We start from the raw sequence: 20,011 nt of genomic DNA on the forward strand, positions 1-20,011 counted from the left end.
AGTGCCCGATATTCATATTATGCCACACAGCAGTGCCCCCAGTTCATATTATGTCACACAGTAGTGCCCCCAGTTTATATTATGCCACACAGTTGCGCCCCCAGTTCATATTATGTCACACAGTAGTGTCCCCAGTGCATAAAATGTCACACAGCAGTGCCCCAGTTCATATTATGTCCCACAGTAGTGCCCCCAGTTCATATTATGTCACACAGTAGTGTCCCCAGTTCATATAATGTCACACAGCAGTGCCCCAGTTCATATTATGTCCCACAGTAGTGCCCCCAGTTCATATTATGTCACACAGTAGTGTCCCCAGTTCATATAATGTCACACAGCAGTGCCCCCAGTTCATATTATGTCACACAGCAGTGCCCCCAGTTCATATTATGTCACACAGTAGTGTCCCCAGTTCATATAATGTCACACAGTAGTGTCCCCAAGTTCATATTATGTCACACAGTAGTGTCCCCAGTTCATATTATGTCACACAGTAGTGTCCCCAGTTCATATAATGTCACACAGCAGTGCCCCAGTTCATATTATGTCCCACAGTAGTGCCCCCAGTTCATATTATGTCACACAGTAGTGTCCCCAGTTCATATAATGTCACACAGCAGTGCCCCCAGTTCATATTATGTCACACAGTAGTGTCCCCAGTTCATATAATGTCACACAGTAGTGTCCCCAAGTTCATATTATGTCACACAGTAGTGTTCCCAGTTCATATTATGTCACACAGTAATGCCCCCAGTTCATATTATGCCACACAGCAGTGCCCCCAGTTCATATTATGCCACACAGTAGTGTCCCCAGTTCATATTATGCCACACAGCAGTGTCACCAGTTCATATTATGTTACACAGTAGTGCCCCCAGTTCATATTATGTCACACAGTAGTGCCCCCAGTTCATAATATGCCACACAGCAGTGTCCCCAGTTCATATTATGTCACACAGTAATGCCCCCAGTTTATATTATGTCACACAGTAGTGTCCCCAGTTCATATAATGTCACACAGCAGTGCCCCCAGTTCATATTATGTCACACAGTAGTGTCCCCAGTTCATATAATGTCACACAGTAGTGTCCCCAAGTTCATATTATGTCACACAGTAGTGTTCCCAGTTCATATTATGTCACACAGTAATGCCCCCAGTTCATATTATGCCACACAGCAGTGCCCCCAGTTCATATTATGCCACACAGTAGTGTCCCCAGTTCATATTATGCCACACAGCAGTGTCACCAGTTCATATTATGTTACACAGTAGTGCCCCCAGTTCATATTATGTCACACAGTAGTGCCCCCAGTTCATAATATGCCACACAGCAGTGTCCCCAGTTCATATTATGTCACACAGTAGTGCCCCCAGTTCATATTATGTCACACAGTAGTGTCCTCAGTTCATATTATGTCAAACAGTAGTGCCCCCAGTTCATATTATGCCACACAGTAGTGCCCCCAGTTCATATTATGCCACACAGTAGTGCCCGATATTCATATTATGCCAGACAGCAGTGCCCCCAGTTCATATTATGTCACAGAGTATTGCCCCCAGTTCATATTATGCCACACAGTAGTGCCCGATATTCATATTATTCCAAAGAGTAGTGCCCCCATTTCATATTATACCAAACAGTAGTTATTACAGTTCATATTATGCCGTGCTCTAGTGCCCCTAGTAGTCCAGCTTGATACATTTACCCTCTGGGGGTATATGTATCAAGCTGAGAGTTTTCCAGCAGGTTTGAAAAAACAATCAGATTCTAGCTGTCATTTATGTAATACATTCTACAAAATTATAGCTAGAATCTGATTTGTTGCTATAGGCAACATCTCCACTTTTCAAACCCACCGGAAAACTCTCAGCCTGATACATTTACCCCCTGGTTTCAAGTTCCTGTGAGTATGTGCGAGCTGGCAGATTGACCCCAGATTGGGGCAATGAACGGAAAGAATTCTCTTACCGCTACTAGCCAGTATCGCCAGTGAGCTGATCATCACTCCGCTGCCCTGGCGTGCTTTTATTGATGAATTGTGCAGTCAAAGATTTTCTATCCCTGATTGGCATATAGACCCCTTAATTTTGTTTTTAATTCTGATAGAGCTGTAAGGCAGCGTTTCTCAAATACATACACATGTTAAAAGATCCACAAGTTGGTATTAATTATTTCATTTATGACTCTGTGAAGACATCTAGAAACATGCACTGTTAGTGGTTCCTGAGGACCAGATATGAGACATACCTTTGTAATGTATGGGTGACACTGCTGTGATGTATATGTTATTGAAATTTCAAGTATATGAATGTGATCATTTACTGCTGCCAGCACATTTTAACTATGCATTAACTTTAATATATTTTACTATACTTTCACTTTGGTTCACTATGAAATGTGAAGGGAAATGAGATTTGTGCTGCAGGTTTAGCTTTTTGTTTACATTTTTATATCTGGCCTTTTTTTATAGATTACTTTTTACTTAATTTACTCTTTTATTCTCTATTGCTAAAGCATAGATTTATTTTTATACAATGAAACACAACGATTACAATATAACTTAAAGTACGGAAATAGCCTCAAGAAATACCTTGTATTTGGATACAGATAATGCATTGTCAGCGTTATACGGTTCACTTCTTTTTAATTTGTCTAATGAACCAAATACGTGAAACATCAACTCAGTTACATTTTGGCTGTTCAGTGTGGTGATTTTTGTTGCTTAGGATTGCATTGAACTCAGTAATGGACACAATATTTGCAGCAAAAGTTTCCGATATATTGAAAAAATGTGTCAAGTAAGTAACAAGTTTATATACATTTGTGGAGAAAGAATAATAATGTAAGTTCCTGTTGAACTATATATCAATGTGTTTTGTACTATAAAGATAATTGTCAATGATTATTCATAAAATAACAGCTGTATATATATATATATATATATATATATATATATATATATATATATATATATATATAAAACAGAAAGTAAAAAATACAGAAGGCACTCAGTGTAAAAATAATAATTCACGTGAACCACCGTGATTAAATAGACATAAGTCAAATAGAGTAGGCTGCTTCGCTTGTAACATCAAATTGCAGATGTAAACCTATGTAGACCAAAGACAGAAAGAAAAGCGCCAAACATAGTGTGATAACGTCAGGTAAAAATAATAACCAGAGGCATTCAAATTGGCCTCATACCAGAAGTACATAAAAAAATGTATGTGTATGGTGACATATACCCTATCAATAATGTCTGCTACAGACGAAACTCGTCAAGGGAGTACTTATCTTTATTATCGGCAATTGGTGGTGAAAAGGAGGTCCCTGTTATCCGTGGCCAGAGAGGCTTCATAAGAGGACTTGTATGAACGCTACCTAAACAGATAACCCTGTTTTACTTTTACCCGATGTACGGGCATTTTATTGTCTTTTACGGATTTAGCTTTTGATTAAAAGTTGATACTATCCAATGATTATTCTACTTGTCATGAACGCATTACACTATTGTCTGCTATTTCTCTTTTGAGTCTTAGTATGGATTCCTTGGAGAAGAAGGTGTAATCTGTACAAGAAAGGGGACTGGAATCCCAGTGGGATAACCTTCAGATGAGCCAGTTTTTTATATACTTCTGGTATGAGGCCAATTTGAACGCCTTTGGTTATTATTGTTACCTGACGTTATCATACTATGTTTGGCGCTTTTCTTTCTGTCTTTTGTATATATATATAAATATATATATACACAGAGAGAGAGAGGGAGAGAGAGAGAGAGAGAAAGAGAGAGAGATGTCAACAAGGCATTGACAAATTAATTGGTTAATTAGAACAAAGATATAGAGTAAATGACTTATGAAAGAGTTCTATGTGGCCCTTGTGTCCATGAGGATTTAATACAAGACAACTTCTACATTTGAGGTGGCAGTAATAAAATAGAACATTTTTTTAACTGGGCCTTCTGAAATTCTCTACCATTTCTAACACTGGGTTGCAAAAGTCCAGCAGTTTGTAGCAAAAGAATTTTAATGTAAATAAATGCAATGTATGCATCAACCTATAATAGCACATTATGCAATATTATAATGAACATTGATAGTAATAAAGTAATATGTATACTCACCTGGAAGAACTCGAGCCAATGCCAACGTGCTTACACTGACTTTGAATTAGAGATGGTCACTGACCCCCGTGTTTTGGTTTTGGATTCGGTTTTGGATCTGGATTACCGTCGTGTTTTGGTTTTGGTTTTGCAAAACCGCCATTGCGTGTTTTGGTTTTGGTTTTGGTTTTGTTTGGTTTTGTTTTGCTATTTTGTTGGAAAATACATGTTTTTGTGCCTAAAATAACCCAATTTAGTGCTCCAACTGTTTTAGAGATAAGTAATCTAATTGTTGAGGTAATAAATCATCCAAAAAAACTGTTTAATTCTTCGTTGGTAGGCCTTCATTTATTCTACACACAAAACAGATTGTCTTCCTCTCCATCCATGCATATTGGCAATGCAGCCATCGTCTTTGAATGTATATTACACCCTACACTTATAGTTAAATATGTAAAGAAATGGAAAAAGACAGTTTGCTTTCTGTCTCTATAGGTCCCCCTCCACTTTTTTAAAAAAACAAAAAATTCAGCCATTATAGACTGTACAATATTAATTGACATGGAGAAAGCCAGTTTGGTTTCTGTCTCTCTAGGCCCCCCTCCACTTGTATAAAATACTAATAAATTCAGCCGTTATATACTGTACAATATAAATTGAAATGGACAAAGGCAGTTTGGTATCTGTCTGCATCAGATCCTCTCTCCACTAGGAGTAAAATAGAAAACTATTCAGCCGTTATATAATCTATAATATAAATAGAAATTGAGAAAGGCAATTTGGTATCTGTCTGCATCACAATCATCAACATCATCATTAGCGCCCTCGTCGCCTACACAAATCTCCCCCTCATCCTCTTCTAATTCCAAAGTGGCATCCTCAATTTGGGTATCACCGGCTACACTCGGGCTATTAAGGCACACATCAGCAGAATGCTCACGATTAGACATCCCACTGTTGGATGGACTCTCCACAGGGATTGTTGTCATTTGTGAATCAGAGCAAATATTCTCATGTAATGCCTCACTGTAATGTTGCAGCTCGGCTTTGACGCGTAACAGTAGTTGTGCACCAATTGTAGGCTGGGTAACTTTTTGGGATCTGCCACTAATACCCAAAGGTGAAGGCCTCATTCTCTCTTTGCAACTGCGTGTGTAGAATGGCATGCTTGCAATTTTTTTTTATCGTCACTTAACTTTTGCTCAGTTACACTTCTTTTTCGCTTCAATACAGTAAATTTTTTTTTGGTTTTTGTTTTTTGCACTAATTTGGAAACACTCTGTTGTTTGACATCGCCTTCGCGAGATGACGTACTGGGAACACTAACATCAGGATTGGTGACAGAACCTGGTTGCTCATTCAGATCATATGTGGACTGCTTTGAATCCATTCTGAGCGCAAACCACTGGGGAGTGCTAAAAATTATTTGGTAGATACTGCTGACAGATATGACTTTTGACAGCCAGAAATATTAATGCACAATTAGGGAGGACACCCCAAAAGCACTGAGGAGTGCTAAAAATTTAGTAGATACTGCTGACAGATATGACTTTTGACAGCCAGAAATATTAATGCACAATTAGGGAGGACACCCCAAAAGCACTGAGGAGTGCTAAAAATTATTTAGTAGATACTGCTGACAGATATGACTTTTGACAGCCAGAAATATTAATGCACAATTAGGGAGGACACCCCAAAAGCACTGAGAAGTGCTAAAAATTATTTGGTAGATACTGCTGACAGATATGACTTTTGACAGCCAGAAATATTTATGCACAATTATGGGGGACACCCCAAAAGCGCTGAGTGCCAAATATTAAGAAAAAATAATAAACCTCTATCCTCCTCTCTGCACTAGTGATTTTGGTTAGAGCAATTGCAAGAACAATATTGTATTTTCTGTCCCTGCTCTAATCAGCCTATGACTACACCCTGCTCTCTCCCTCTATCAAATGGCGATGGATTGCTGTGGAGGCGTGTATTTATAAAGTTGAAGTATCGCGAGAACCGAGCCCCGAGATCCGATGACGTCACAATGACGTTCGGCCTCGATTTGGATTCGGAACGGGCGGGAGAGTACCGAGCTGCTCAGCTCGGTACTCGGATACCCAAAGTTCGGGTGGGTTCGGTTCTTGGAGAACCGGACCCGCCCATCTCTACTTTGAATACATATATACCTATAAAATGTACATGCATTTTTTGCATAATCAACACATGGATCCTAATAAATAGTTCCAACCATAATTAGAGTGACTGTTAATCGTGCTTCCTACATGAAACTTATTCAAAATGCATTGTCACAGTTCCTTTGTTTCAAGACATTATAGAAACTTCAACTTGTAAGTGTGATTATATACTCTAAGGTCGGGCTGCCCTCCCTCCTGTGCAGCAAAACAGTAGGAAGCTGGGCTCAGCAGCAGAAATTAGGATTGAGTAGGGATTTGTATTCACTGGATTGGGAGTACACAAAAGTGCTCTCCTAGAAAGAGCATTCTGTGGACATAGACCAGCTATAGCCACATACCATGCCTATTAAGAAATATGGACGTGTCTTTTTATCATATCACTAAATACATTGGGCCTGAGTCACTAAGGAGAGTAAGGCAAAAATAGGAGTAAATTTGATCCAGGACAAACCATGTTACAATGCAACGGGTGCAAAATAGTTTATTGTTTTGCACATAAATAAAATACTGGCTTTTTTGTCATGTAGCACATACATTTTATTTATGACATACCCTTCCCCAACTATAAATCTGTCCCCACATTTTAAATTTATCTTCCCCTCCAATGCAACATGGTTTTGCTGAGGTAGAAAGTTACTCCTTTTTTTGCTTTGCTCTCCTTAATGACTTAGGTCCATTGTCTCTACTATGATGTTTTAATCTATTCAGTTATTTATTGAATTATTGTGACAAATGTTTTGACATGAAATAAAGAAAAACACCAATAGTGTGTATTGTTTTTCAATCTGTTCAAATGCAATAACAAAAGTATGCTCACTTGTGGGTGAGTTTCAAAAAATCACTCAACATACACTCTCTATTGCTCCTTCCTCAAATCTTCCACTGTTAGAATAGGAGCACTCAGGAACTTCAGTGAGTTGTGGAAACAATTTTTTGCTATAGGCAACATCCCCACTTTTTCAAACCCGCAGCTTAGTAAATCTAGCCCTAAGTCTTAAAGCATTTTAAAGTTGGAATATATATTGGTGCAATTTATGGTAAGGTAACCATAGGAGGTTACATTGGGGCTATTTATACAGACCCTGGACTTCCAAAGATCTCGTTATGAGGAGGTGGGCGGAGTTTCTCAAAACACATCAAAGTGATGTTTTTCTGTGTGCCAAGTGACACTCTAATTCTTAATATGGGCTTTAACATTTGATACACCAGTGAGTGAAACCTGTATTGTGACTTTGTATTTTAAAATGGTTTTTCACTATTTGAATTAGTTTTTACTAGTATAAAATTGTTTACACAACAAGTTCCTGTGTGCTCATATTCTAAGAGTGGAAGATTTGATGAAGGGGCAACTGAGCGTATATGTTGAATGCTCGTTTTAAACTCTCTCACAGGTTAGCACACTTTTATTATTGCATTGGAACAAACTGAAAAACAATACACACTATCAGTGCTTTTTTTTATACCATGTGCTGACCTGCACCAGGGAAGCTGTATGATCAGTGAATAAGATGTGGCAGAATGAGGTTAAACAGGACAGTTAAAGCTACTACCATCTGGCTCTATAAACATTGCTACACTTGAAGTTACTCACTTACATAATCAGTTGCATTTATTACCCAGTGTGGTATAAAGGTTGCCACACATGCTGCCTACACCAGTGGCGCACATTTTTCCATCTGCCGACATTAAAAGACCAATGCTGCTGGGTTCTGCGGTTATACCCCGAACTTGAAGGCATGGGTCTTTTAATGTCGACATTGTGAATGGCGACATTGTGATTGTCACAAATCAGACTGACAACATTGTCCACCTGTCTGCACAATGCAAGTGTTTGCATTTAACCTGCTGACATTTACAGTGTCTGAAAATTGTACTGTATTCACTTACACAATAAAACTGGTAGAATTCAGTCATGCTCTATGTTACAGATCTAAACGCTTGTGCATATACTTTATGAGTAGTGTGAGAACCAGGTAGTCTTACAAATGACTTACGCACATCTGAGCCAGTCAGCAAATTATGCACAACTGCAGCATATACATTTATATTCACTGCTGCATACCAGAATATAATAGCCTTTAATGGATGGAAGCTAGTGTTACATGAACAATGGTGTCCCTTAGTAGTAATGTAGATACATGCTTGCCTTTGGAGGTATTTTTACAGTTTGGTGGTTTGCTGACATTTGCGGGAGAGTGCAGTAGGGAAGGTGCCTCGGGTAGTATCGGACTGGCCCGGCGGGGTCCCAGGGAAATACCCGGTAGACCCCACTGTCCGATGGACCCGTCCCTTTTTGCTAGGGGTGGGGCCAGAATGCGATCACCAGGGCCCCCACGGAGAGGTAAGTGTAGTAGCAACCTGTGCTGCTGGTAAAGCAGAGGAGCTTCCTGCTCAGGCAGAAACTCCTCACTGTCTCCCATCACCCCCTCTGCTATGCTCTGACTGGCTGACACAGTCACTTAGCCAATCAGAGCAGACACGCACCCTACCCACACTGCAATTGGAGGAAGCAAAGCAGGAAAGGTAAGATGTGTGTCTGTATGTATGAGAGAGAATGTGTGTTTGTGTGTATGATAAGTTTAGTGTGTGTATGAGAGAGAATGTGTCTCAGTGTGAATGATAAATGTATTAGTGTGTGTGTGTATGTCTGTGTGTATGAGAAGTGTGTGTATGAGAGAGGGGGAGTGAGTCAGTGTGCATAATAAATGTATTATTGTGTCTGTGTGAGTGTGTGTCAGTGTGTATGAGAAATTAATCTGTATGTTTGTGTGTGTCTGTGTGTATGAAAATTGTGTGTATGAGAGAGGGGGGTGACTCAGTGTGCATGATAAATGTATTAGTGTGTGTGTCTGTGTGTATGAGAAATGAATTTGTGTTGGTGTGTGTGTGTTTATGTTAATGTGTGTGTTATGTGTGTGGGCAATGGGGCCTGTGGAAATGTAATGGGGGTGAGGACAGGGGGGGCTTGTTATAAGTGAAATGGGGGTGAGGGCAGGGGGCCTTGTTATAAGTGAAATGGGGAGTTAGGGCAGGGGGGGTTGTTATAAGTGAACTAAAGGTGAGGACAGGGGGGCTGTTATAAGTGAAATGGGAAGTTAGGGCAGGGGGGGCTTGTTATAAGTGAAATGGGGGGTCAGGACAGGTGGGTCTGTTATAAGTGAAATTGGGGTGAGGTCAGGGGGGTTTGTTATAAGTGAAATGGGGGTGAGGGGAGGGGGGCTTGTTATAAATGAAATTGAGGTGAGGGCAGGAGGATTTGTTACAGGTGAAAAGGGGGGTGAGGGCAGGGGGGCTTGTGGCAATATAATGTGGGTGTGAGGTAGGTGGTGGCTTCTGTGTGCAATTTTATTTGTGGGGTGATGGTGGGCCAAATTAATTTAATAGTGGGGCCTATTAATTTAAGATGAGGTGGTGGAACATTTAATGCTGGGGTGGTTTGGGGCTATTAATTGAATATGGGGTTACTTTTGGGCAAGAGGGCTATTTATTAAATGTGAATGTGAATTATTTAAAAGTCAGGGATGGTTGTGGGAAATGGTTATATTTATTAAATTTAAATGCTATTTATTGCTTGGCCTGTTTGGAGGTAGATAAATAGGTTTATTTATTAAATGCGGATACTATTAATTTAATGTCGGGGCTGGTTGTAGGGAAATAGATCTATTTATCAAAAGTGAATACTATTATTTTAATGTTGGGGCTGGAGGGAGGCCAAATTATTAAACGTGTGTACTATTGATTTAACGCTGGGGCTGGTTGGAGTTTTCTAAATGTCATGTACCCTTTTTTTTCCAGATAGGACTCCCAACATTGCAGGATCCAGACAAGCAGCAACTAAGCTAAAGACACCAGCAGCCACAGGTCAGGAAAGCGACAAGAAAAGGACTCACATTCTAAGGTACATACAGTAGGCGCACACACATGCTGGGCCCAACCTAACATTTCTTTAGTCCGTCTATATGATGCCACTTTCAGGCTTTAAGTTCCCAATCTGCCCCTGCCTTTTTCTATGTAGGTAGGGCCCACCCTAGTCCAAAAATTGAATAGCGCAAGTCACCTGCACCTTTAAGAGTTGCACACGTCATGACGTTGCGATGCTGGCAGCGTGCAGGAGCTGCGAGGACCCTGGCCAGCCGACCACAGAGAGGAGATGAAGCAGAGGTAAGTCACATTTATTTTATTCGATTGTGATTTTTTTTTTTGACAATGTTCCCTTTTTACCTGGGGGGTGGGGGGGGGGGGTAGCCTGTTCTTGGCATAATATGATGGGTGAGTACTCTGTGGCATAATATTGTTTGGGCACTACTCTGTTGAATAATATTGTTTGGGGGCACTACTCTGTGGCATAATATTGTTTGGGGGCCTAATTTGTGGCATAATATGATATGATTGGTGGCATAAATTGAACTGGGACACTACTCTATGACATAATATGATTTGGGGGCATTACTGTGTGGCATAATATGATTTGGGGGCAGTACTGTGTGGCATAATATGATTTGTGGCATAAATTGAACAATGTGGCATAAATTGAACTGGGGCACTACTGTGTGGCATAATATCAACGTTTATTTGCTGGTTCCATTATTATCAATAATATATATATATATATATATATATATATATATATATAATATAAAATTTCTCTATCTAAATGCAAAATTGGCACACCTGGGCTGACTAGATTTTTGCCAACCCCTGATCTGCAGCAAAGGTAATTCCCATGGAGCCAAGTTTGGTGGTGACACTGTATATTCTTACTAAGGGTAGTAATAGTATGCGGATACACAGGTTAATTGTAACTATTCTGAGACAAGGTGCCCCTCTGCTTGTATATGTGTTTTGTGTGTGTCTTCAAGTTTTGTCTTTCTTTGAATCATTACTTTTTCATATTTGTCTCTTTCATTATAATATCTACATACTTTCCACTATGTATGTAGTGCTTTTAGGGCACTGTCCCGCTGCCCTGAAACTCAGGACTTCTGTTCTGCCTGCCGGGAGATATGTCACACTTCTTTGAGCAGGCAGTCTACACTTCTGTCGATGGTTTACGCAACAATGCAAGTTTTTTGCTGTAGAAAAGTGGCCTAGTGCTTTTCACACTCACACGCACCCTTTAAATGTGAGAGCTATTGATTTAACATTGTGACTGGTTGGGGAAGGGGGCTAGAGTGTGCCCTCATTGCTAGGCTTTCCATTTTTAATGTACATATCCCTTTTTCAAAACAGGACCTCAACATTCCAGGGTCCAGACAGTAACTGAGCTTAAGACATCACCAGCAGCATCTAGTGAATGCTGCAAGAACAGGTAAGAGAGAGCAGGACAGTCTGCCAACTGTTCTGATTCTAGTGGGGCAAGACTTTGGCCCGATCTAAAGGGTGGGGCCTAGACTATGCACCCTTTATATACACTGCATTCTTTATATACTACACTATGCCGCTAGCCATGCCCTTCATGGGCTGACCACTCCCCCTCTAGTGTCTGGTCTCGTCTCTATGGTGGCTGACCACACCCCCTCCGGTGGGCCCCTACCGTTGCAGTCCCACTGTGGGCCCTTCATGCCCCAGTCCGACACTGGCCTTGGGTGTTTTGGAGAACTTGCTTCAGGATCTTGTTTGCAACCACTGAATGCAAGAATACAATTTTTCATGTAAATCCAGCAATAAAACCACCTTAGGAGCTGAAATGCACTGTAGTCTGCTGTGGTTGTGGCCTCTATGTCCACTTTATCCTTCCAAAATACCAGCTCTATTTAATATGTAAAAATAAATGACTGTTAAGTTGTATGTTATGATCAATCCATTCTTTCTATCACATAAGTGCTATACATTTTAATGTTCATGTTCTGTTATTTACATGTTATACTTTTTCATGAAGGGTAATCAATACATTCTGATTTCTACAGCTACAGGGGAATGGAAAATGACATTTTCTCCTTAAATCGATGAAACAGTCATTGGCCAGGGGACATAAATGTATACAGGATGGGGAAGAAACTTTTCATGGCCCAAAAACGAGGGGAAACACGAGCAGTGTGCTTGGGCATTGGAATGATCATTTGTTCAGTGCTGATGTTTTTTCTACTGGGAGTCACTGTGCTGCCTAAATATCTTAAAAGGTATGTTTTATTTACTTATCTTTATGGTGAGTCTGATTAAAAAATGTTTCAATAGATTCTGGTGATCGTATTCCAAACACCATTTACGTTTACCCACCCATGGCTATAGCTATACTGAATTATGCACATTTCAGTGTACAAGACCTGCCAACTTGGAAAAACATTTTCACAGTATGAGCCATCAAACATAATACTTTGCAAAACAAAATACTTTAAATGGCAGGCATAGCACGGCAGGCACATAGGAAACATTAAATACATGTTGTGAAAATGGAAAGATATATTTTGTAGTGTGCTGTGTTGTTAATCAAATTATTTTATTAGTACAATTTGAGTAGTAGGGTGAGATTTTGGAATCAAACGCAGGCTCTCTCCAAACAAGTTTTACACATGTTTTATGTCATCATAAAGTAAATTAAACCATGGAATAGAGCAAAAATTTACATGAAAAAGCTACGCATGAATAAGACAAAACGATAAATCATGAAACAACACCACTGGGTAAATGTATCAAGCTGCAATTTTTTTGGCGATTTAAAGTCGCAGGAGATAACCTGCGGTTTGGAGTGCAAAATCGCCATATGTATTAACCAGCAATTTTGATTTTCCTAAATTCAATCTGTGGCGATTTATGCCGATTTTAAAATCCCTATCTCTCCTATGTTATAATCAAACTTGCGGGAGATTAAACACAAACTCGCCCCGGTTTGAATTAAAAATGGCCATTTACAACACGCTGCTTTCTATAGGTGAGATTAGCAAACACATCACTGTTACACTGCAGGGCAATGCTAATATAACAGGCGGCACAGTGGAAGCTTCAATAAACCATATTTTTTGTTGTAGAGGGGCAAAAATTATTATGAATTTTCTAACGGTGGATAATTTATATTAAGAATAAATTAGTTGCCCAAATTTAATTATAGATTAAATTTAAGTGTTTTTTTTTTTTTACAGTGGCTTACTATTTCATCAGTAGTTGGGCAATATGTATATTTTTATGATATGTCAACAGTTAACATTTCCTGATGCAGACACCATTAAAACTACAGACTTGTGACACTAGAGGTGCTGATGTGCATGCTGGCACTTGTAGTGCCACAAGTCTGTACTTTTCATCCATCATATTCTATATGCTTTCATTTAGAGTAAATTGTCATTCTCAATGTAATCTCATACATTCACAAAGACAAATTGACGCATACTATATCTGTAATTTCAATAAGATTATGTATAACTAAATTTATAGCAAACTAAATTTGCTTTGTTTTCATAGTGTGTGGACTGAAGAATCTAAATGTACCCTTGTCCAAGCTACTTTCAAAGAAAGAGCCAATTGTATCCATAACACCAACACAAAATCTGAAATCATATTAAAATACCCCTGCCTGGAGGTACTGGTAAATTTGAATTTTTCAGAAGACGTTTTCATGCTTTATCACACAGAGGAATCTTCAGAATGGAATAACAAGGTAATGGAAACCTTTCTCATGTGTCTGATCTGACATTCTGTCCGTAAGCACAGCCTAACCACTTGCAGCAGGGAATCAGTCAGAGTGAAAGTGTACCCCCTGGTGATGTGTAAAGGAAACAGTTACATGAAAACACTATGGCACCTATTAATTTATATGCAGTGATAACAGTAAATTTCGCAGAAATTTTTGCAATTTACTAGACAAATACTCTGCTGCCTGGCGATACTGGCTGGGAGCGGTAAGGCTTTCCTTAGTGCTTTCTGGGCTAGGCTTGAGGCATTTGTGCATGTGAGCTAGCCAGCTCATGTATTCACAATGTTACTGAATGCTCAGACTTTGACTTTAAATAATAATTTTAAGCATTTTTCCTTTCATTATCTTCTGCTTTGATGGCGATAGAGAAAGTAGGATGCGGTGGTACGTGTCCCACTGTAGTCCTTCTTAAATAAACTTCCTAATGCTTGAGGAAGCTTTCTCAGGAGATAAATAGGTAGAAGCCCTATCTCTATTGAAAATACCCATTTTTGCCAAAGATAGGGCCTTTCCTTGTTTATTAAATAGGACCGTATACAAGTATACTGATTGTTAATTAGTTTTGTTACATTCAGTGGCATTGTTACATTATGGGGGGAATTCAATTGACTCTCAGGAGTAACGCAGCCCACACATTATTACCGTTACTACAGTAATAGTGCACATTATTACTTTTAGTACAGTAATTTTAACGTGGATTTCTGCTCGCGACTTTCAGAGCTGTGAGCAAAAATTAGCGTTGAAATTATCGTGGTAACGGTAATAATGCGCACTATTACCGTAGTAACGGTAATAGTGCACGGGCCGTGTAACTCGTGAATATTACTTTTGCTTGGGATCACAATTATAGGGCTTGCACTTTTCTTTCCTCAAGCAAAAACATTGTGTTCTCAGCTAATACTCAGACTTGTGGCCCACAGATTAAATTTTGACCTCCACATATTTTTTCTAACATCTAGCTTCCCACAGCCTATTTTTTGTGATTTGAACATCTGCTTGTAACATAAATACACATGCAAACAGCATTTTAGTTCATGACATGAAAATCTTGAATAGTGCTGGTCGTATCTAACAGTCACTTTTTTAAAATCTTAAAAAAATATATAAATTATATTTTGAAACATAATTTGATGCCTTTAAATAGAAAACATACACATGGGATATCACCTGCCACAATTCTCAATTGTCAGGAAATATAACACAAAACATGACAAATATATAATCCACCACAGTCCTTCCACTTTAAACCAGTTTCTGAAAACTGGCTTAAATACTACTAATGAGTAAAACAATGATAATCCCATATCTTTCTTTAAAAGTTATTTCTTGGTAATTTCTTGGTAAAGCCATACGAGAATTTTACATAATACATGTTGTTGAATAACTTATTTGTGCACTGAAATCACTTTTCCTTTTTAAATCTGAATTAAATTAAGCAATATTACAGCTCTCACATCCTCAAAATTGCTGAGCTAGTAGTATTTTTACAGAGCAAATTATATTCATTACTCATTAGCAGCGTAATTAGAAAAACAAAAAAACCTTGAGGAGTTGTAAAGGTATACACTGTACTTTACCATACACTGTGACAAACATGCATACAGTATATTTATTTACATTGTATTTTTAGCTACCTCCCCTCTCCACCCAAATAAATATACTTAGTAGAACCTTACTTTTACTTTAGTCAGTTTAGTAAGCCGGCTTAAAATGCAATATGTGCCAGTGAAATACAAAGAAGAATTAGTGTTACGTGCGTTTGTGGGCAATTAAAATAAATATTGTAGTAATCAGTGGTTGATTATAATAAGGACTTTTGGGGATATAGTCCCAAGTTACAGGTTGTAAGGGGTTTAGAAATTCACAAATTAAATGTAAACTTTGTGAGAGAGCTTGCAGTATATTACATAGAGATGGTCACTGACCCCTGTGTTTTGGTTTTGGATTCGGTTTTGGATCTGGATTACCGTCGTGTTTTGGTTTTGGTTTTGCAAAACCGCCATTGCGTGTTTTGGTTTTGTTTGGATTTGTTTTGCTATTTTGTTGGAAAATCAATGGTTTTGGGCCTAAAATAACCCAATTTAGTGCTCCAACTGTTTTAGAGATAAGTAATCTAATTGTAGAGGTAATAAATCATCCAAAAAACAGTTTAATTCTTCATTGGTAGGCCTTCATTTATTCTACACACAAAACAGATTGTCTTCCTCTCCATCTATGCATATTGGCAATGCAGCCATCGTCTTTGGATGTATATTACACCCTACACTTATAGTTAAATATGTAAAGAAATGGAAAAAGGCAGTTTGCTTTCTGTCTCTATAGGCCCCCCTCCACTTGTTTAAAAAACCCAAAAATTCAGCTGTTATAGACTGTACAATATTAATTGAAATGGACAAAGCCAGTTTGGTTTCTGCCTCTATAGGCCCCCCTCCACTTGTCGGAAATACAAAAAAATTCAGCCATTATAGACTGTACAATATTAATTGAAATGGACAAAGCCAGTTTGGTTTCTGTCTCTCTAGGCTCCCCTCCACTTGTATAAAATACAAAAAAATTCAGCCGTTATAGACTGTACAATATAAATTGACATAGAGAAAGCCAGTTTGGTTTTTGTCTCTCTAGGCCCCCCTTCACTTGTATAAAATACCAAAAAAATCAGCCGTTATAGATTGTACAATATTTAGAGAAATGGACAAAGGCAGTTTGGGGTCACTCTGTCTATGACACCCTACCCTTAAGGATAAATTGCTCAATCAGCAGCCTTTCAAGAAGGTACGTGATATGGAAATGCCACAAGTCCCTTTCCTCTTTGGGGGTAGATTGCACCCTACACTTACATAGAAAGTTTTAAAAAGATGTTATCGTCATCAACTTCAGCTTCATCCTCACCCTCATCAGTGTGTACGTCATCATCACAGACTATCAATTCATCGCCGCTTGAATCCGCCATTAGAGAACAGTCAGTTGTTGGATGTCTTGGATGGTGAAGGCGTTCCTCGTGGAAGATGTAGTTCATTTTTATAAACATCATTTTCTCCACATTTTTGGGAAGTAACCTTCTACGGCTATCACTGACTAAGTTCCCTGCTGTGCTGAACACTCGTTCAGAGTACACACTGGAGGGTGGGCAGCTTAGGTATTGCAAAGCAAGTTTGTACATGGGTTTCCAAATGGCCTGATTTTCTTCCCAGTAAGGAAAGGGACTGTCTGACATTTCCATATCAACTACCTCTTGAAAGTAATCCTCCACCATCCTTTGCATGTTTATACTCGTATTGGATGGAGTTATGGGCAAAGTGACACTTTTTTTTGAAAAATCCTTCAAACCAGCCCAGATGTTAAATTGTTCTGGTCTGCCCCCTGCGTCTTCCCTGCTTCTTTTTGGTAAATTTAATTTTTAACGAGCAGCAGCAGCTTGAGAAAGTGAAGGAGGACACGTTGTCAAGCCGAGGCCCAGTTCAGCGGCCAACTTGCTGAGCAATAGCTCCTTGCAAAAGTTCACATCTCGCTCATTTACAAGTAAAGACTCAATGTAGGTTTTAAACCTTGGATCAAGCACAGTGGCCAAAAAGTACTGATCCGAGTTCAAGATCTTAATAACTCGAGGATCATTGTGAAGCAAATTAAGTACTTGATCGACAAGGCCAACATACTTTGCTGAATTGCTTGCTTTCAGCTCCTCCTTCATTTTCTCAAGCTGCTTTTCCAATAGTCTAATTGAAGGAATGACTTGGCTCAAACTAGCAGAGTCTGCACTCACCTCACACGTCACAACTTCAAATGGTTTCAGCACCTTGCACAGGACTGAAAGGATTCCCCACTGTGCAAGAGTGAAATACATCCCCCCTCCTTTACCAATGTCACGTCTTGTGCAATATGCTTGGATGGCTTTGCGCTGTTCCTCCATCCTCTGAAGCATGTACAGAGTGGAATTCCACCTAGTTACCACTTCTTGCTTAAGTTGGTGGCAGGGCAAGTTAAACTGCTCTTGGAGCTGCTGTAATCTCATACATGCTGTGGCTGAATGCCTGAAATGGCCTGAAATTTTACGGGCCACCTAAAGCATCTCCTGCACCTCAAGGTTATTTCGTAGGAAGCTCTGCACCACCAAGTTGATAACTATATTGTTGGCGTTATCAGAAATGACATACCCTGGGGAGAGTCCGAGTGGTATAAGCCATGCATCAATCACATCTCTCAGTTTGCGTAACAAATTTTCTGCCATATGCCTGTTAGTGAAGCCGGTGATACAAAGAGTGGCCTGCCTGTGACAAATGTTACGTAGTGGTGTACATGCTGCTGATGTTCCTGCTGGTGAAGGTGAATGACCAACCCAGTGGGCTGTCACAGTCATATAGTCTTTGGTTTGGCCACTTCCACTTGTTCACATTTTTGTGGTTAAGTGGACAGTGGGCAGAATGGCATTTTTCAGCGCAATCTCTACATTTTTACACACTTTTTGGTATAGTTGTGGAACTGCTTTACGGGAGAAATGGTGTTGCGATGGAATTCTGTAACGCGGACACAAAACCTCAATTAACTGTAAAAAACCAGCTGCGTTTATTGTGGAGATTGGACGCAGTTCTAACACTAACATTGCAGCCATGGCGTCTGTGATTCACTTGGCGACTGGGTGACTGCTGTCATATTTGCTTCCCCTCGCAAATGATTGTTTCACAGTTAATTGCTGAAATGTAGGACTGCTCATTTTCTTGACCTGCCTCTGGGATGACGATTCACCCCCAGCAGCAGCAACAGCAACAGCAGCAGCAGTGAGACTAACACTTTCTTCAGAGGAATCAATAATAGAGCAGCAGTCATCCAGCCTTAAGTGGGATGACGGGCTAACTCCGAGCACTACTGAGGATATTGATGAGGGTGGTGTGGTGTGTGTATTTTGTCGTCGGGTAGTCGGTGAGCGGAGGGTCTTAGCTGATGATGGAGTGCTTGTATTTTTTTGGGAACAACTTTCAGCTTTTCCCAACACTTTGCCATGAACTTTCGTTAAATGGCGTAACATAGACGAGGTTCCAAGATGGTTAAGGTCCCTCCCTCGACTGACTGTGGCTTGACATTCACTGCAAATGGCTATACAATTGTTTTCTGGATTTGGGTAGAAATAATTCCACACATAAGAAGTGGATTTTTTTGTTTTATGCCCAGGCATGACAATGGCCTTTTTCTTGTCACGTGCCAGAACTGCTGCCACTGGTGCAGGACTTACACAAACAACCTCATCCTCATCAACATCCTCATTAGCGCCCTCATCGCCTACACAAATGTCCCCCTCATCCTCTTCTAATTCTAAAGTGGCATCCTCAATTTGGGTATCACCGGCTACACTCAGGCTATTAAGGCACACATTAGCAGAATGCTCACGATTAGACATCCCACTGTTGGATGGACTCTCCACAGGGATTGTTGTCATTTGTGAATCAGAGCAAACATTCTCCTCTAATGCCTTAATGTTATCTTGCAGCTCGGCTTTGACGTCTAACCAGGGCCGGACTGGGACTAAAAATCAGCCCTGGCATTTAAAGCACACGGGCCCACCTCTGTTGATGAGCAGGAAAAAAAACACGTGCCACAGCGCATTTGGTGCGCCGCCAAGGGCGTGGCTACATTATGTTGAGGGCGTGGTCAAAATGGTGCATTGATACATACATTATAATAAAACATTACATTTATCAGGCCCTCCCCATCCACATTACGTCACCCCCCCAGACACATTTTGACACCCCTAGCCCACTGTACTTATCTATGCTTCTAATGCTGCTGACATTCCTGTTGAGTGAGCAGGGAAGCTCTTAGTCTCACGAGATTAATAAAGCTCATGCAACTTAGAGCTCCTCGGCTTGCTCTGCAGGCTGTGTCCTGCCCTGGACTGGGAGCACAGATTCCTCCTGCTGACCAGAACTGGATTAAGGCTCGGGGGGCCCGGGTACTTAAGTCAGGGGGGCTCCTATGATGTAATTTGGCTATTAGACACATTTTTGACAAATACACAGGCAATATTGTGTGCACTACTGTTAGGTGCACGCAGTTCTGCCTTAACAAGCAGTACAGTGTGAAGCAGGACATATCTCCCAACTGT

General features: G+C 39.9%; 2 protein-coding genes across 4 annotated transcripts in view; one reads left to right on the forward strand and one right to left on the reverse strand.

Annotated features, from left to right (window-relative positions):
* Positions 1-20,011, reverse strand: part of KCNIP1 (potassium voltage-gated channel interacting protein 1) — a 692,067-nt gene that overhangs the window by 575,025 nt on the left and 97,031 nt on the right. The gene's annotated exons all lie outside the window — the stretch shown is intronic.
* The window catches only part of KCNMB1 (potassium calcium-activated channel subfamily M regulatory beta subunit 1), a 53,543-nt gene that overhangs the window by 17,510 nt on the left and 16,022 nt on the right, over positions 1-20,011 (forward strand). Inside the window, exons 2-4 of one of the 3 annotated variants that reach the window (XM_075209804.1) lie at positions 3,536-3,640; positions 12,197-12,409; positions 13,686-13,881. In XM_075209804.1, the coding sequence (XP_075065905.1) occupies positions 12,276-12,409; positions 13,686-13,881 (330 nt within the window). In that variant the 5' untranslated portion in view covers positions 3,536-3,640; positions 12,197-12,275. Of the gene's footprint in view, positions 1-3,535; positions 3,641-11,519; positions 11,599-12,196; positions 12,410-13,685; positions 13,882-20,011 lie in introns of all 3 variants that reach the window. The other 2 variants (XM_075209802.1, XM_075209803.1) reach the window with 2 other exon arrangements.

This window comes from Mixophyes fleayi, chromosome 4 (genome assembly GCF_038048845.1).
Source record: "Mixophyes fleayi isolate aMixFle1 chromosome 4, aMixFle1.hap1, whole genome shotgun sequence".
Classification (NCBI taxonomy): domain Eukaryota; kingdom Metazoa; phylum Chordata; class Amphibia; order Anura; family Limnodynastidae; genus Mixophyes; species Mixophyes fleayi.